Below are 18,594 nucleotides of genomic sequence, written 5' to 3' on the forward strand. Positions count from 1 at the left end.
CCAGATATAAAAAGTTTAATTCCATAAGAGCTTGAGTAAATAACATTTTTGGCTTCAAAGGCTAAATCATATAGTCTCAAAACAGCCCATAAAGTGGGGAAGAAAGACGTATGACTTTTAATATATACAGTAATATCAACCCAGATAAGCTGAATACTCTTCCTGAAGTCACACAGCTCCTCACTTAGTGGTAATGCTAATGCTAAATCCTCCTCTTTCAGCTGCCTAAGAGGTACTGTTTATAAATTACATCCTATTTAGGGAAAACCCATTAGAAGGATATAAACCTAGTGAATAGATTCAAATCTCTAGATATCATTTTAATTTTAAATGAAGACTTCCAATACTTTCCATTTTTAATGGGTAAGAGTTTAGTTCTAAAAGTTCATGATAGGATATAAACACTTGCTTACCAGGAAAACCTCACTGGAGACATTTTAATATGTGAGAAGATCATGAAAAAAACTAAAAAGCCCTCTATAAGAGGGATTTATTGCACAATGTTTTCTAATTTGCAAATATACCATAGATATTAAAACAGTCATTCATGTTCATACATGTACAATCTAAGTATGGTGTGTGTGTGAGAACATAAGTAATTTATTTACGGTTGGTGTATGAATGAAGACAGTCATTTATAATATAAAATGTTTCCAGTTTTAGTCTTATTTGGTCTTTCACAGGAAAGACCTAAGAAGGATACATAGTACACCATGTAAAAGCACAAAACTGTAAGGATTTATTTTAACTAAATGAATTTCAAGTGCTGAAAGCAGCAGTCTGCCTTCTGATATTATGAAAAAGATCTATATTCTAGTGACTTAAAAATTCTAAACCTTGGCTGGGAGCAGTGGCTTATTACTGTAATTCTAACACTTTGGGAAGCCAAGGCAGGCGGATCACCTGCAGTCAGGAGTTCGAGACCAGCCTGGTCAACAAGGCAAAAGCTCCCTTCTACTAAAAATACAAAAATTAGCCAGGTGTGTTTGCACATGCCTGTAGTCACAGCTACTCGGAAGGCTGAGGCATGAAAATCTCTTGAACCTGGGAGGCGAAGGTTGCGGTGAAGCTGAGATTGCACCACTGCACTCCAGTCTGGGTGACAGAGTGAGACTCTGTCTCAAAAATAAATAAATAAATAAATAAATAAATAAAACCTAATTCATTAATACGTAAGTAGTATAGTTCATCCTACATAGAATAAAACTATAATTTTTAAGGCAGTTTATTAAATCTGTCAATTTTATGATAATTTAAAAATAGTATTTGGCTTGTCTTTAGTTTGGATTTGTTAATTCTACATATTAAAGCATTTATTTTTGATAAGACAAGAGCTGAAATGATTGACTCCTATTTTGATAAGCCTTTTCTTCAGTCCCATAAGTTGGAAGGTATTTCCAACTTTTAAATTCCAAAAGCTGGAAGGTATTTCCAACTTTTAAATCTCTGGGTCAGAAAAAGAAAAATAAAAACTTACACGGTCATCAAAAATGATATTTGTGGTTGAGTTAAACGAACCTTGACTTAGGCCATCTTGACAAGATGTTTGCTTGACATCCAAGTTCTCCATGGTATCCCCTTTAGAGACTTCACCAAGAGATGTTCTTCTCTCAAAGATGTTGTTATTATTGTTAACTTGAGTCCCATTCTGCTTCAGTAGCCTGAATACCTCAGCTTCCAAATCTCTAATCTAGGAAAAACAAATCCGTTCATAAAACTCTAAACCAGCACTCCTCTCCAAGTACAGCAAAACCCTTATTAATTAGTGTCTTCGAGAACACAACTCACCCGTACTTGTAGGCCTTGCACTTCCACAAGGTGTGCTTTTTCCAAATCTTCTATTTTCTTTCTTTCTGCTTCTTGTCTTTTGATGAAATCAAGCTCTCTTAAGAAGAAAATAATAGTTCTGATTATATCAAGCACTCAGTAAATGAAAGGTCTTATCTGAAACAATAACTGCATAGTAGGATAAGCAACTGAACAGTTATTTAAATGGACAAAATTCAATTGGTTAGAGGGAAAGTATAGTAATGAAAGAAACTAAAACATCTTTAATGGGTCACAAGGCAAAGAAAAATCATTTGATTCTGCTTATTATCATTTTCTTTTGTAGCTCTTGATTCTAGAGCACCCAAACATATTTAGATATGAACGACTGCACTAATGACCCAAGTTGGGTAATTTGGTAGAGATAATTACTTGTCAGGTAGAAATAATTCAATATTTCCAATGTCATAAGTATATAAAACAGTTGTAACTAGATGGTAAAAATTCAAACAAAATAATTATAAGATTTCTATGAGTAACAGTGAAGAGGGGACTGGGTGGGTCAGAAACATCAAGAGGGGCACTCGCTTTTAAACTTAAGGATAATAAGAGAAGAAGAGAAATAACTCTATTTTGAAAATATAAAGCAAATTTAGCAAAATTTACTATAAAATTATTTTATGAAAAAGAGTTTGGCAAAAAATCAAAACAGTGATGTACTGAATTTATAGTCACAGAGGATACTCCCCTTTTAACAAGAAACTTTTGATAGTAATCCTTTTAAATATTAAAAACATTCTTTCCATAATAGGAAATAACAGAAATATGAATCTTATATATATGCTTAGTTTCTGAGGCTTGGCTTTGTAGACTAGAAAAGTTACTGGCACTACTTATTTGTTCTAATGAGCCAGAAATAACTGATGAAAAAATCTAGTATAACCCTCCCTGGTCAGTCTCTATGACATTACACTGAGATTCAAGAGATGGAAACAAAGGAGCAGTAACTCAGAAACAGCTGTTGAAAACCAAAAGCAGAATGTGGTAATCGTCTCTCTTACTGCAGTGAACTGACGCCCTCTTGATTCTCTCAACAGCTGAGAAATGCAGAGTGGCAGGGCAGGGGGCCCTGCTAGTCGATATTTACACTATCTGTAGTGGGAAATTCTGTAGTTACTGATCTAAGAATAGAGAGGAGCAGCCTGATCCAGGCCCCAACTGCGGCTTGCATGCTCCACATCCAATAGTCAGTCATTCTGCATAACTTTCAGCTGGGCTTCTTGTTGCTAAATCACAGAGGTGTTTCAAAAAGAATAAAGAAATTCAGATGTTTTAACAGTTACTATTAACAATTAATTATCAAAAATAGCCAAGAGGCCCTGGTAGCCAAAAACTGTAAAACATACAAAATATAATCTCATGAAAAAGTGACAGACATACTTCCAAAACTTAACGTGTATTTACGCTGTAACTATGCTCGTGGATAGGAAGGATATCTCTGAGGTCATCTTTTCTATTCCACTAGATAATTACAAAATTATGGGACATAAACCTTCTTTAGACAAACATAACTATTCTTTAATCATTAGAAGCTGCTTACTTCTGTTGAAAATCCTTGATCAATTTTTTTGCTTTGTTGTATTTCTTTTCCAAGGCCTGATACTGGCTTTGAGTCTCTTTGAGATGTTCATTCACTGTGTGGCATAACGTTTGGGCCTCAATCCAGTAGCTTTCCAACTTCAACATTCTTTCCTTATTCTCTTCAATGTTCTGTTGGAGTTGGGTTTTTTCTAGTTCCCACCTCACTTTCTCATTTTCTGCCGCCTGCAGCTGGAGAAACAAATGTCATGGCAAAGATAATTTAGCCACTTCTGTAGCAAAAATCTCTCATTTTTATAGCATGTTGTAGGTCAAGTTCCATTATCATAAACAATCACTGAAACCACTTCAGTTGAGAAAAGCAAGTATTATTTTTATAATTCCATAGATGATAAAATGGAAGCCTTGAAAAGTGAAATGATTTGTCCAAGGTCACACGTTTGATAAATGATAAAACATGGATTAGATTCCACCTCACGTGATATTTCCATCACACTATGTGGTCTGAAATTCTGTAAGCGGTAAAAGATGTATCAGGGTTTGATATATCCAATTACTGTCAACGTGTTTTGAGTTTTTAAAAATATATAATTATATATAAAAGATTTAACTAAAAATGGAGTGAAGAGGGGCAGGAAGGAGAGAGGAGTTAGAAGCATAGTATGACCTAATGGCTAGGTTTCTGGAGTCATTTAGCATAGATTGAATCCCAGTTCTGCCATTAGTGGCCATTAAACCTTGGACAAGTAATTGAAGTCCTTCAAGACTCAATTATATCATCTATACAACAGAATTGTAATATAACACATGAGTATACTTGAAATAGCTCCTTAGATATAAGAATCATCTGATAAACATAAACCACTTTCACTCTGCTTTTAATCCTTTTGATGATCTTATTTCATTCTTTATTTCAATGGACACGAACATAATCTGTAGCTCATTACTGTACATGTAGTGTAATAAATTTCTCAAGCTTTATAAACCTCAACTCCCATAAAAGTATAAAAGATAGTGTAAGTAAAAGTATAAATTGTGGCTTGGTTAATTTAATTCCTTCCCATGGAACAGAAAGGTGTAATCAGCTTTTTGTGGTTTCTGCTTCCAGGGACTCTTCAGAATAGACAGTAAACTAGTTTAACACCCTAATTTCTACAGAAATCCAAGACTGATCATTTAGGTGAGGGCTCAAAAGTCATTCCCAATAACTATCTGGCCTTCAAATAGTACTTTATCTACTTTATATGCCTTCTTTAATGTTCAAAAGGATGCAAAGTCATTATAAACTATCAATGTTCAAAATCATACAGCATTTAGCAAAAGTAAACATGTACTTTTATACACACACATCTATGTTTTTGCAAATATTTTTAACTAAACACATTTGTAAAACAGTTTATAAAGTTAGAAAGAAGCCAAAACAATTTAAAAATTAGGAATTCTATTATCAAAATGAATAATAATCATAATAAAGTGTGCTAATCTGTGGATATTACATGCCAATGTAATGACGAAAAAATATAAAATGCTAATTTATAGTATTTTCTAAGTTAAATGTCCATAGTCTAATACATAAGTGCCAATAAAACATTTACAATTTAAATGTTTTACCAACAATTTTAAAAAAATCTTCAATTCTTTCTATGTCAAGAGACAATAACAATTTAAAACAGGACTAGGTTACTTACTGCTTCTTTTGTTAAACAATGTTTTGTATCAAGTTGTTTATTTAGCAACCACCACTAATTTAAAATTATTATTCATGGAGCTGGGCTGACACCATGAATGATGTATAGATGTATTTTGACTAAAGAGTTGCAGAGTGAATTAGCTGAGAATAGCATTTAACCAAAATAGCCTTGCTAATTCATCTCCATTTAAAACACATGGAGAAACCAAAACAAGTGTTAGATGTGAACAATAAAACAGATCATTAGTGGTGGGGGAGTAATTACGTCTTAATTTTTAAAAGACCATAGAAACATAAAGAATAATGCTTTATAAGTAATTTAAAAATATTTTTAAATCTTTGAAATTGGATATTTGATAAAACTAAATAAAATTGCTAGAATTGTGTCTCATATAAGTGCGTTAAAATTTGTCAATTACTGCCGGGCACAGTGGCTCAAGCCTGTAATCCCAGCACTTTGGGAGGCCGAGGCCGGTGGATCATGAGGTCAAGAGATCGAGACCATCCTGGTCAACATGGTGAAACCCCGTCTCCAATAAAAATACAAAACATTAGCTGGGCATGGTGGCGCGTGCCTGTAATCCCAGCTACTCGGGAGGTTGAGGCAGGAGAACTGCCTGAACCCAGGAGGTGGAGGTTGTGGTGAGCCGAGATCACGCCATTGCACTCCAGCCTGGGTAACGAGTGAAACTCCGTCTCAAAAAAAAAAAAAAAAAATTTGTCAATTAATATATATAGACTAATAATACATACTCCCTTTTATCAAGACCTTTTCTTCCCCACAAACTTAATTTATGTGAACCAAACAACTAAAAATTTCCAGTAGTACCTGGCACTTAAAATAATTATGCATGTATTAAGTTTATAATATTTAATTATGAGAAATTAGGAATTGTTTATATATAAAAAATCGATGTGCTAAATTTGTTCCTAAAAACAAATAAATGATTAAATCTATTTATAATAAGGTAAGTAAAGTGGACATACAGTAGCTTTGCTTAAGGAATTAGTAATCAAAACATGCTTGAACCATTAAAAATATTACTTTTTAAGGAAATCTCAGAGGCCACATATGTGCAAATACATAAAAATGTATATTTAAAATATTGTGTTATTTGCACTGAGGGGGGCATGGGTGTTTGCTCTCACTGGCAGGTTTGTCTATGTACCTAACAGTGAAAATGAATCTCTCACATTTGTATTCTTTCAAATGTACAGGGACAAATCCTTTAGTCCTGGGTTGAATTTATTCACAGTATCTGAAGTTCAAAAAGTAAAATTCAAACACCATGTTTTGGTGCTTACCTTGGTCTTCAATTTTTGAATCTCTGCTTCTGTAACTGCATGTTTGATTTGCAACTGAAAATTGAAAAGAAAGAAAAAATCTGAACTAAGAAAGTGTACCTATATTTTTAAAGTCTCAGCAGCTACAAGAATGCCTTATTACATAGTAAAAGGCCTAGAAAAGTGCTGCAGTGCAGCAAGTTGTAAATTAAAGTGTCTACTGTGTGAAATGACACTGGGTGCAAACTAATTAAACAGAGTTATGGTCTATACTCCCTAACATCAGATTAGGTTACCAATTTAATGGCTCAGGGACCAAGAGAAGAAAACACTTTTTATTGCCCTCTTTGCAGCTCTTCCTTTATGATTTTAATGTCAAGGAACTGTTTCCTTGCTAAGTCTAGCTCACTGAACGGCGTAAGCAGGCAAGTGAGCTGGTACTGTGATTCAATTCCAAACCTGGCAGTGTGAAGATTTATTCCAAATCTGGAAGAAAGGTGGCGCTATGGTCCTGTGAGCTGCAAACATTCTGATAGCAGCTCGGCTGCAATGGGAGAGGAGGAGGACTGCAGTTGCCTGAGGAAATCTCTGATTTTTTTTAATTGCAGGAAAGGTACAGATCCAGATTATCTTGTCCTCCAAAAGACCTGCTCATTTTGAAGACTCAGGTCCCAACAGAACAGCTTCTTCTACAGCTTATTAGTATAAGAGTCACAGTTTACATTTGTTTTGCTTGTCCCTTCCCCCCACTTTGTTTTCTTTGTAAGGGAAGAAGAACGAACTGAACGAATCATTCGTTTCCTTAGGGGATCAATAAATACTCCCAGATTTAAGAAAAACAATTTATAGGTTCACGATTTCTTGTCTGAAATCTTTGGGGCCAGATGCTTTTGGAAGTCAGCATTCTTCCAAATTTTAGAAAGGTAGTTAATACGTATCTTCTACAAATTGCTTATTATCTACAGCAGGGTCTTTGGTGGCATTCTACAGTCAAACACATGAATTATTTTTGCCACCAAACATGAATATTCCCACTAAGTGAGGCACATAAAGACCGTAAATAGCATCCTGTCAGGTCAGGTTGTACCACTAAATTAGTTTGACACAAAATTACAAAAAAGACTGGAGCATTTTGGATTTAAGACTGTACATGAGGGACCATAAACTTTTACTATTACTGTAATCAAGTAAGGCTAAGAGGTTTTCTTATCAGAAGTGAGTCTGACAGAAGGACAGAAATGCGTTTTTAGGCTAGCAATGTGAACCTGTGGAGACCATGCACGGCATAAATCTCAGCCCTCTCTTGGGTTTGTAACCGGTATTCCCTTGGTTTTTACCAAGTTCGTGGGGACACATGGGAAGGATGATAAGGGGATGATGGAAGAATCAAAGACAGGCCTATTCGACCCGCTTGATGCCAGTGGCTAACTGCCCAGAACCTGAGGGTTCCTAAGTTCCTTATAAAGTGCTCACTCCTATTATGCAAAGGGCCATGAGGTCTGCAGGCCACAGCTCTTGTTACTGCTTTTGGTACTGAGGGATGACGAAACTTTTCAATTTGATTCTGCCCCATTCACACTGCTTACGTTCTTCCTGACCTGGCCACTCTGGCCATCTTGCTGGTGTGGCTATTGCTCCTTGCACCCTCACTGGCTCCTAGGGGGTTCTGTGCTTGAACGGTTTCTAGAGTAGGACCCTATGTGGAAAGGTTATTTTTATGAGGCCCCAAATCTGGCTCTTTTAGTTTCTTATCACAGCACAAGTGGTACAATTCTTACTTACCTGCCTTTAGCAGATGCTCAGAGCATTAGTGCAGCTGGCAAGGAATCTAACCACAAGTTTTCTCAATGACTAGATTGGAGGAAGATACAAAGATACACAGTGTTGTTCCGAAATCCCTGTAATTCCCTACTCCCTCACTGATGAGGTCTATGCTCATCCTAAGCCCTAGTCTGGATGGATCTTTTGGAAACCTGACAACACCAGGCTAGCCAGTCAGATAGGTTTGAATGCCCCGTGGATACTCCAACTATAGGCTCTTCTGGACTCATTTTAGACATGGGAAGACCAAGGATCAGAGAAGACAACCAACCTGGTCTAGTCCTCACAGTGAATCACTATTAAAACCAGGACTAAAACCTGGATCTTCTCATTCTGATCCAGTGTCATTTTCCTTAGAAAATGGGGATCAATTCAACAGGCATTCATTGAAGAGTTGCTGTGTGGAGGATGCTGTGAAAATAACTTTTTCGACCGGGCAAGGTGACTCACCCTATAATCCCAGCACTTTGGGAGGCCAAGGCGGGAGGATCATGAGGTCAAAAGATCAAGACCACCCTGGCCAACATAGTGAAACCCTGTCTCTACTAAAAATACGAAAATTAGCAAGGTGTGGTGGCGCACATCTATAATCCCAGCTACTCAGGAGGGAGGCTGAGCCAGGAGAATCGCTTGAACCCAGGAGGTGGAAGTTGCAGTGAGCTGAGTCTGTACCACTGCACTCCAGCTTGGGTGACAAAGCGAGACTCTGTCTCAAAAAAAAAAAAAAACAAACAACAACAACAAAAAAAAACATTTTCTCCCTCTAGGTCTAATCTCCCCCACCAGTATAAACTAATAATGTAAAAAAGGGCAAAAGTACTTAGGTATTAGACACTTTATATATAAATCTACAAAAATAAATAATGTATATGCACACATACACATATGGCTATGTGCTAAGGCATCCAGCAAATCCATATGCCTGGGTAATTTTGGAGGATTTGCAATAGTTATCGACAAGATCTACTTCTTGTTCCGGCAACCATGTGCCACACATGAAGAGTAGTTGACTTAGACTGCTTGAATTCATCTCTGGCCTACCATGTACTCTGTGGAGCATTACAAAATTATTTAACCTTTCTTACATTCACTTTCCTCCCCCGTAGAATTCAGTTCTTTATAAGTCATAACCTTCCTCACTGGATGATTAAGTGATATAACCCACAGAAAACATTTAGCACAGTGGCTAGCATAAAATAAGTCCTCAATAAACTCAGCCAGGACCAAGAAAGAATGCTCTGAATAACTCAAATATGATTACCCCAGCTTCATCTCTCAGTTAAATGTGCTAACTGCTGCAAAATGTCACACCTGAAGTAAAATGAACATCTCTGCTTCTATTTAAAGGAAAGCAAGAAATCAAAAGGGCAGATTTCACAGTGAACACTGCACTAAGGGCAAGTACCAGATTTTTATTAACTCGTGGTAGGGTAACCAAATACATGGCATGCAACTTGTTGGGACTTTGGACTTCCTTTTCTCAGATCACTGTGTCTTCTAGAAGTTGCTTCCCACATGAAAAATGCTAGATGGGAGGAACTCCAAGGGCCCTTTCACATACGATGGGTGTGACATTTATGGAACAAAGAACTTGAAGGTAGTTGTCAAGATTGCAGAGTTTAGAAATTCTTGTCCTGAGCCAACATTTTTATTCTTGTGAATGAATACCCTAGAGGAATCCACAAATTGTGGGACAAACCTAGGTAAAACTGTGAAGCCCATGTTGATCTATTCCACCCCTCCCATCTCACCAACAATGGATAACAGGAAGAAACTGAATTCATCAGCAGTGAGGTGAGAACTACTGCTAAAAGTCTGGAGTGTTACTAAGTATAGCTAAGTTCTCTACATATAAGAAAGCAGAATGAATTGTGTAAATTCACACATTATTCAGAATGGACAAAATTTTCTTAGTACTCATAAGGCCTAAAAGTAAAGATATGTGATTATTTTAATTCTGCATGCACATTAAGAGAATTAATATAAATCTATCACTATTGATAAGAAAAGCATCAAAAATACACTAACTGAATCCCTTCATGTTATATAGTATGGACCTGTGTCTAGTGAGCTTATGTTGCAAGGCTAATAGGTGCCAAAGCCAGGTTTTAGAAATCTCAGCCCATGGTTCTTTCCACTAATACTAAATTTCTTACATTTGTAAGCCCCTTTATCTTTAATCATCCCCCTTTATCATTGCAAATGACTGGGGGAGGCAGGACAGGTGTTGTGAACCTCATGGTTCAGATGAGGAAAGAGACTAAGAGAAGTCACATACCTTCTTCAAGTTTCCACTAGAAGCAGGTGGTGGAGTGGAAACAAAATCAGGTTTCATTCTTCCTGCTTCTGTTTCTCTCTTCGTCATGTACCTAACTGAACCATTTGCTTTGGAATTTTTTTTCATTTAGTCTTCCTCCAAACCCCAAGGAATATGTCACCATCATCCCCTCTAGATGAGAAGCTACTCCAATTGGAAACCAAGGATCACTTCTGGTAGTCTCCGAGCATTCTGACACTGAATGCAAAATGCTGCTGTTATTATTAAGGAAGCTTAGAAAGCACACCTCCACCTCTCTTAATAATCAATCAGCATTTAGTGAATGAGACTATATGCTAGGTACTATGCTAATTACTGAGGATACATGAACATGACGTAGAATCTCTACCTTCAAGATACTTCAGGGAGACTAACAAATACCACCTTATAAGAATTCTCCAGATCACTCTGTGAGAAAGGTCAGAGGCAACCTGCTCCCGGATGGCTTGTTTAGTCTTTTATTCCTATAGCCAGATCAGATGTCCTGTGGCTTTGGCCTATTTGTACAGCCATGGACCCTACCTTCCAAGCAAAGTGAGTAAGATGGACCGGAGATATCTCCATTTCATGTTGGAAAGAAAATTGCTTTTCACAGGGGTGAAGGACCTTGACAAAAGAAGCATAGTTGGTAAAAGGTTGAGTTTTCTTATTCTAGAGCAGTTCCCTTTCCACATGTTTAAGAGATTTATGTCAAGAATCAATAACCTTTTCAAATTACAGGTCCAAGAGTTTGCAAGAATGGTCAGGCAGGCTGACTGCAGGGATAGAAGGTCAACAGGGCTGGGTAATAGAAAATAGAGCCTGAAATGCCTGTTGGGAGTTTTTGGGCTTCAGAGAATCTAGGTTTGGAGGAAAGACGTGGTATGGGTGGGCATAAATAAAAAGAAAAGGTTAAGGACTGTAGGTCAGTCTTTTAACTTACAAGACCATCTTTTTCATCTCTTCTGTCATCTTTAACATGAAAGCCATAGATAGGCACCTCAGGATTTCAGCACAAATAAACACACACATTCCTATAAGAACAGGAGCTTTCATTTAACATTCTGAAGGTGTACCTGCTGTGTATATTTTCTGTTTATTTTTTTCAAAAAGATGAATACAGAACATGCACTCATATCACTGAATCAGTATAATCCAAATATAACTGTGCTAGAAATAGAAACATCTTACACAGAAACTTAAATAGTGAGACTGAACTTTTGCCCTCTTGCTACTTATCCTGTGAGAGCATGGAAAACATTTTTCTTTACAAAGTGAAAAATACCTTTGCAGGAAATGTTTCAAGAGAGCTCTAGTTCTAGAAATATTACAATCAGATAAAAACAACATTTTCTGCTGTTATTTTACAAAAGCAAATCAATAATATTTTCATAGAACTTATAAAGTGCTTTTCAGATTGGAATCTAAATTTTTACAATTATCTTTGTGAGTATTTGAGTGACATATGTCTCACCTACAACAACGTAGCTCCACAAAAGAAATCAAAGCTGTTTTTAACTACATTTTGGTGCTGTTAAAATCAAGTTTTGCCATATTTCTTTGTAATTTCTGATGAAAAGTTTATACATGGTATCTATCCTACTTATTAACAAAAGTGTTTTACTTAGGGAATTGTGTATGCAAAATGAATTAAAACTGGCTGACTGAACAATATCACAATCTAATCTGAATGGTAACATTAATTGCAGCATATGTAGTATACGGCGAGATTCTCTAACAAGGTCACTCTCTAAGTAAGTACTCATAAACTTGTTATTAATGATGATGCTGCTGGATGTAGTTTTGGGCCTGTAATTACAGCTCTTTTTTAAATAAATAACTGTTTGCTACTAAGTAGGCAGCAATTTATAGCTTATCTACATGTTAGTGTCCATAAAGATAACTTAATGTTATTATCCCATGCATTTATAACTTTTCTAGATTCATTTTCAAAGACTTAAATAAATAAAATAAACCAACTTTTAGACTCCATTTTTTCTTCGAGAGAAATGTAGAATTTTTTTTTTTTTTTAAATTTTTGCACGTGCCATGACTCCTGAGGAAAAGTGGCAAGGGAGAAATTGGACAGTCAGTTTAAATGGCAACTGAGTTCCTGAGCCACCCTCACCCTACCTTCCACTAAATTACCAGTGAAATCACATTAAAAACAAAAAAACTCACAACCAGAAATGGACACAACTAAAAGCAATGGTTCATAGAATATAAAAGAGTCACGAAGTTGAATTAAGAAAAATCTATCCAAGATTCCCTCTGACAACAGGGAGACACTTTGTACCACCCTCACTGACGGCGTGAGATCCATTCTGTCCAAAGAAAGAACTGGACAACCGCTATTAAGTCTTGCCCAGGAATGGGGCCTCAAGCCAGGCTCTCTAACTTCCTCAGTATTCCATATTTGTTCAGAAAGCAACTGTTAGGGGGAAATACAGGAAGGTGGCTGATGCATCTCATTGCATGGCACACTGCATACTTTCAGCTACAGACCTTATACAGACAGGGATGGCCTCAGTAAGTGCCTTAATAGCAGTGAATACTGGAAATCACCTTTTTTCTTCTTTTTTTTTTTTTAAATCTCTTTAGCTTAGAGAACTATGTGGCAATATTTGGGAATATCTCACCTTAGCACAGAGAATTGCCCTAGATGTGAGACTGCTAGAAAATAGCAACTGGGCTGGAAACAAGGCACCTACATATCCCTCCTGATCTAAGTCTAGAAATGAAATTCATAATCAAAAAGTGAATAATTACTGACTAACCAATTACTAAAAGGTTTTCATCTCATTTCAAGATAAGTAAAGAAAAAACAGACCACCTTACGTCTATTAACAAATACTGCAAATCAAGGTAAAGAAAATATCAACTTGAACACACAAATAAGTAAACTTGTGAAAATGATGTATCCCATAAGTAAATTAAGACCACTTTTTGAAATTCCAAGGTGAAGAGAAAGTAAAGAAGGATGAGAAAGAATGGAGAGCAAGAAAACTAAACATTTAATAAGAGAATTAAGTCATGTTAGAAGTGCTAAAAAGTATAAATGAATTTGAAATTAAAAGCATATCTAATTACAACTGAACTGTACACTTAAAATGGTAAAGACAGTAAACTATACATGTATGTTTTACCTAAATAAAAAATTAACAAAAAAGCATAATTAATGTCACAAAAAATAAAATCACTGATATAACAAGACAAATTTAAGAAACAATCTCAGATAAAGAAAAGAAAACCATAAAAAAGGTAATAGATACTGATGACAGTGTTTCTTGAAAAAAAAAAAAAAAACAGAAAAGAAAAACTGAAGGAAACATTAATGCACTAAAATGAAAACAAAACAAAAACAGAGAAAAGAAGGTAAATTAAAAATAAAAATAATCAATGAAAGAAGACCTACTTTAAGAAAGTGTGCTAAAAAAATTTAAAGTACAAAGTGAAAACAATACAAGCATCCAAATGCCAGCTTTATGTTAGACTTTTCCTTTAAAACACACTTAAATCAATAAATCATGCCCTATCATTTTTTCAGTAAAAAAGTTTGTAAATGAATTAGAATGTCATTCTCAGTATGGGAAGCTCATGGAAACCTATATCCTCCACAAATACTTAATAAATTACTTAAAGATGCACTCTGAGAATGAGGAAAAATTCAGAATTTAAAAAGCAATAATAGTGGATACTGATTAACCTGAGAGTATATTGGTTGTATCATTCGAAAGCTAACCAAAATTTTTAAAAAATGTAACAATTATATTTTAATAATCTCTCTTAGAACCCAAGATTGTATCAAAATCTTCCATATGGAACATTCAAATGATATTATTTAAATTCAAATTATTTTATTCTTAATTTTTAATATTTTGATTTTTAATTTTAAATTAATTTTAAATTTAAATTTAATTTTAATCTTTTAATTTTAATGTTTATATTATTTTGTTAAATTTTTAAATACTTTAAAAAACTTAAAGACAAACCTTAGTAAAAGCCAATAAACATAAAAGAAACATACAATAAAAGAAGGTAAGAACATCTATACCTTGCATAATTATAGCAATAAACTTAACTTGGTTAAATTTTCTTAGTAAAAAATACAAACTCCAAGATTATATGTTTATTTGTTTACTTTGAGACTGGGTATCACTCTGTTGCCAAGATTGGAGTGCAATGGCACAGTCACAATCAACTGCAGCCTCGACCTCCCAGGCTAAGATGGTTCTCTGACCTCAGCCCTCTAAGTAACTGGGAGCACTGGTGATTACATTTTTTTAAAGCTACAATAAAACAATGGGCTATAATTAGGTTTATGTTAAAAATAGGTACACACTTATACATTGGTGTTTATCCAGCAACTGCAAACAAAAGTTATCAGTAAGAATATTAACATCAAAATATACTGAAAGGTCGATAAATCTTTGTCATATTTTATGTACTTTCAATATGGCATCAACATAGATAACCAAAGCTATAAGACACAAAATACAATGAGATATAATTCCAGTATATATAATTCTCAACTTCCTAGATTAAGGAAAAATGAATATGGATCCAGAAGGTCTAAAACACATCAAGTCACTTTTACCAAAAATACCCATATCAATCTACAATAAAAGCATCACATGCAAAAAAAGAAAAACTTGAAAAGACACTATTATCTGGCCTCAATGTAATAAAACATTAAATAAATTTAAAAGTTACAAATTAAAAAGTTTCCTGAATTATTCAAGTCAGAGAGAAAATGAAAGTAAAATTGAAAAATATAGACTATTTATGAAGTGATGACAATGAGAAGCATGCATGTTGAAATTAGATGTGGCCAAAGGCATAGTATGAGACAGGTTCATAATTTTAACTGCTTTTACTTCCTTGGTTAGGTATATTCCTAAGTATTTTATTTTTCTTTGCAGCTACTGTGAAGGTTGTGTTCTTGATTTGATTCTCAGTTTGGTCACTGTGGGTGTATAGCAGAGCTACTGATTTGTGTACATTAATTTTGTATACTAAAATTTTGCTCAATTCATTTACCAGTTCTAGAAACTTTTTGGATGAGTCTTGAGGGTTTTTTAGGTATACGAGCATATCAACAGCAAACAGTGACAGTTTGACTTCCTCTTTACTGATTTGGATGCTCTTTCTTTCTTTTTTCTGATTGTCCTAGCTAGGACTTCCAGTGCTATGTTAAACAGAAGAAGTCAAAGTGGGCATCCTTGTTTTGTTCCAGTTTTTGCAGGGAATGCTTTCAACTCTTCCCCATTCAGTACAATGTTGGCTGTGGGTTTGTGAGAGATGGCATTTATTATCTTACGGTATGTCTCTTCTATGCTGATTTTGCTGATGGTTTTAATCATAAAGAGATGCCGGATTCTGTCAAATGCTTTTTCTGCATCTACTGAGATAATCATGGGATTTTAAATTTTAATCCTGTTATGTGGTGTATTCACATTTATTGACTTGCATATGTTAAATCATTCCTGCATCCCTAGTATGAAACCCACTTGATCATAGTAGGTTATCTTTTTGATCTGTTGGATTCAGTTCACTAGTGTTTTGTTGAGGATTTTTGCATCTATATTCATCAGGCATGTTGGTCTGTAGTTTTCTTCTTTTGTTATATCCTTTTGCAGTTTGGGTGTTAAGGTGATACCAGCTTCGTAGAATGATTTAGGAAGTATTCCCTCTTTCTCTGTCCTTTTGAATAGTGTCAATAGGATTGGTACTAATTCTTCTTTGAATGTCTGACAGAATTCAGCTGTAAATGTGTATAGTCCTGGACTATTTTTATTGGCAATCTTTTTTACATTCTTTTTTTCTCTTTTTTTTTTTTTTTACTATACTTTAAGTTCTGGGATACATGTGCAGAACATGCAGTTTTGTTACATAGGTATACATATGCCATGGTCGTTTGCTGCACCTATCAATCCATCATCTACATTAGGTATTTCTCCTAATGCTATCCCTCCTCTTGCCCCCTTAGCTGCTGACAGGCCCCATTGTGTAATGTTCCCCTCTCTGTCTCCATGTGTTCTCATTGTTCAACTCCCGCTTATGAGTGAGAACGTGGTGTTTGGTTTTCTGTTCCTGTGTTAGTTTGCTGAGAATGATGGTTTCCAGCTTCATCCATGTCCCTGCAAAGGACGTTAACTCATTCTTTTTTATAGCTGCATAGTATTCCATGGTGTATATATGCCACATTATCTTTATACAGTCTATCATTGATGGGCATTTGGATTGGTTCCAAGTCTTTGCTATTGTGAACAGTGCTGTAATAAACATATGTGTGCATATGTCTTTATAGTAGAATGATTTATAATCCTTTGAGTATATATCCAGTAATGGGATTGCTGGGTCAAATAGTCCTTCTGATTCTAGATCCTTGAGGAATCGCCACACTGTCTTCTACAATAGTTGAACTAATTTACACTCAAACCAACAGTGGAAAAGCATTCATATTTCTTCACATCTTTTCCAGCATCTGTTGCTTCCTGACTTTTTAATGATCACCATTCTAACTGGTGTGAGATGGTATCTCATTGTGGTTTGATTTGCATTTCTCTAATGACCAGTGATGAGCTTTTTTTTTTTTCAATATGTTTGTTGGCCACATAAATGTCCTCTTTTGAAAGGTGTCTGTTCATATCCTTCACCCACTTTTTGATGTTTTTTTTTTTCTTGTAAATTTATTTAAGTTCCTTGTAGAATTTGGATATTAGCCCTTTGTCAGATGGATAGATTGCAAAAGTGTTCTCCCATTCTGTAGGCTGCCTGTTAACTCTGATGATAGTTTCTTTTGCTGTGAAGAAGCTCTTTAGTTTATGTAGATTCCATTTGTCAAGTTTGGCTTTTTTTGCCATTTACTTTGGTGTTTTAGTCATGGAGTTTTTGCCCATGCCTATGTCCTGAATTATGGTATTGCCTAGGTTTTCTTCTAGGGTTTCTATGGTTTTAGGTCTTACATTTAAATCTTTAATCTATCTTGAGTTAATTTTTGTATAAAGTATAAGGAAGGGGTCCAGCTTCAGTTTTCTGCATATTGCTAGTCAGTTTTCCCTACACTATTTATTGAATAGGGAATCCTTTCCCCATTTTTGGCAATATTTTTAGTACAGTTCAATCTCACTGCTTGCTATTGGTCTGTTCAGAGATTCTATATCTTCCTGGATTAATCTAGGATAGTTGTATATTGCCAGGAATTCAAACATCTCCTCTTTATTTTCTAGTTTATGAATGCAAACGTGTTCACAGTAGCCTGGAATGATCTTTGATATTTCTGTGGTATCAGTTGTAGTATCTTCTGTTTCCTTTCTAATTGAGTTTATTTGGATGTTCTCTCTTCTTTCCTTGGTTAGTCTCGCTAGAGATCTATCAATTTTATTTCTCTTTTCAAGGAACCAGTTTTTTGTTTCATTTATGTTTTGTATTTTGTTTGTTTCAATTTCATTTAGTTTTGCTCTAATCTTCATTATTTCTTTTCTTCTGCTGGGTTTGGATTTGGATTGTTCTTGCATCTTCAGTTCTGTGAGATGTGACCTTAGATTGTCAGTTTGTGGCCTTTCAAACTTTTTGATATAGGCATTTAATGCTATAAACTTTCCTTTTAGCATCACTTTTGCTGTATCCCAGAGGTTTTTATAGGTTGCATCACTATTACCATATTGTTCAAATGATTTTTTAATTTCCCTCTTGATTTCATTGTTGACCCAAAAATCATTTGGAGCAAGGTTATTTAATTTCCATGTATTTGCATTGTTTCGAGGGTTCCTTTCAGAACTGATTTCCAATTTTATTCCATGGTGATCTTAGAGAGCTTGAGATAATTTCAATTTTCTTAAATGTACTGAGACTTCTTTTGTGGCCTATCATGATGTCTATCTTGGAGACTGATACATGCACTGATGAATAGAATGTATATTTATAGTTGTTGGGTAGAATGTTTGTAGAAGTCCATTTGTTGTAGGGTATAGTTTAAGCCTATTGTTTATGTGTTACCTTTCTGTCTTGATGACCTACCTGTCTAGTGCTGACAGTGGAGTATTAAAATCACCCACTATTATTGTGTTGCCATCTATCTCATTTCTTAGGCCTAATAGTAATAAGTTTGGGAGCTCCAGTGTTAGCTGCATAT

General features: G+C 35.2%; 1 protein-coding gene across 17 annotated transcripts in view; it reads right to left on the reverse strand.

The window, feature by feature from the left end:
* The window catches only part of PPP1R9A (protein phosphatase 1 regulatory subunit 9A), a 344,292-nt gene that overhangs the window by 44,686 nt on the left and 281,012 nt on the right, over nucleotides 1-18,594 (reverse strand). For all 17 annotated transcript variants that reach the window (XM_032252907.1, XM_032252911.1, XM_032252915.1 and 14 more), the window contains 4 exons: nucleotides 6,362-6,415; nucleotides 3,368-3,597; nucleotides 1,789-1,885; nucleotides 1,519-1,690 (listed from right to left, as the gene is read on the reverse strand). In XM_032252907.1, the coding sequence (XP_032108798.1) occupies nucleotides 1,519-1,690; nucleotides 1,789-1,885; nucleotides 3,368-3,597; nucleotides 6,362-6,415 (553 nt within the window). The remainder of the gene's footprint in view (nucleotides 1-1,518; nucleotides 1,691-1,788; nucleotides 1,886-3,367; nucleotides 3,598-6,361; nucleotides 6,416-18,594) is intronic.

This window comes from Sapajus apella, unplaced genomic scaffold, assembly GCF_009761245.1.
Source record: "Sapajus apella isolate SASKATOON/1434 unplaced genomic scaffold, GSC_monkey_1.0 scaffold81, whole genome shotgun sequence".
Taxonomy (NCBI): Eukaryota; Metazoa; Chordata; class Mammalia; order Primates; family Cebidae; genus Sapajus; species Sapajus apella.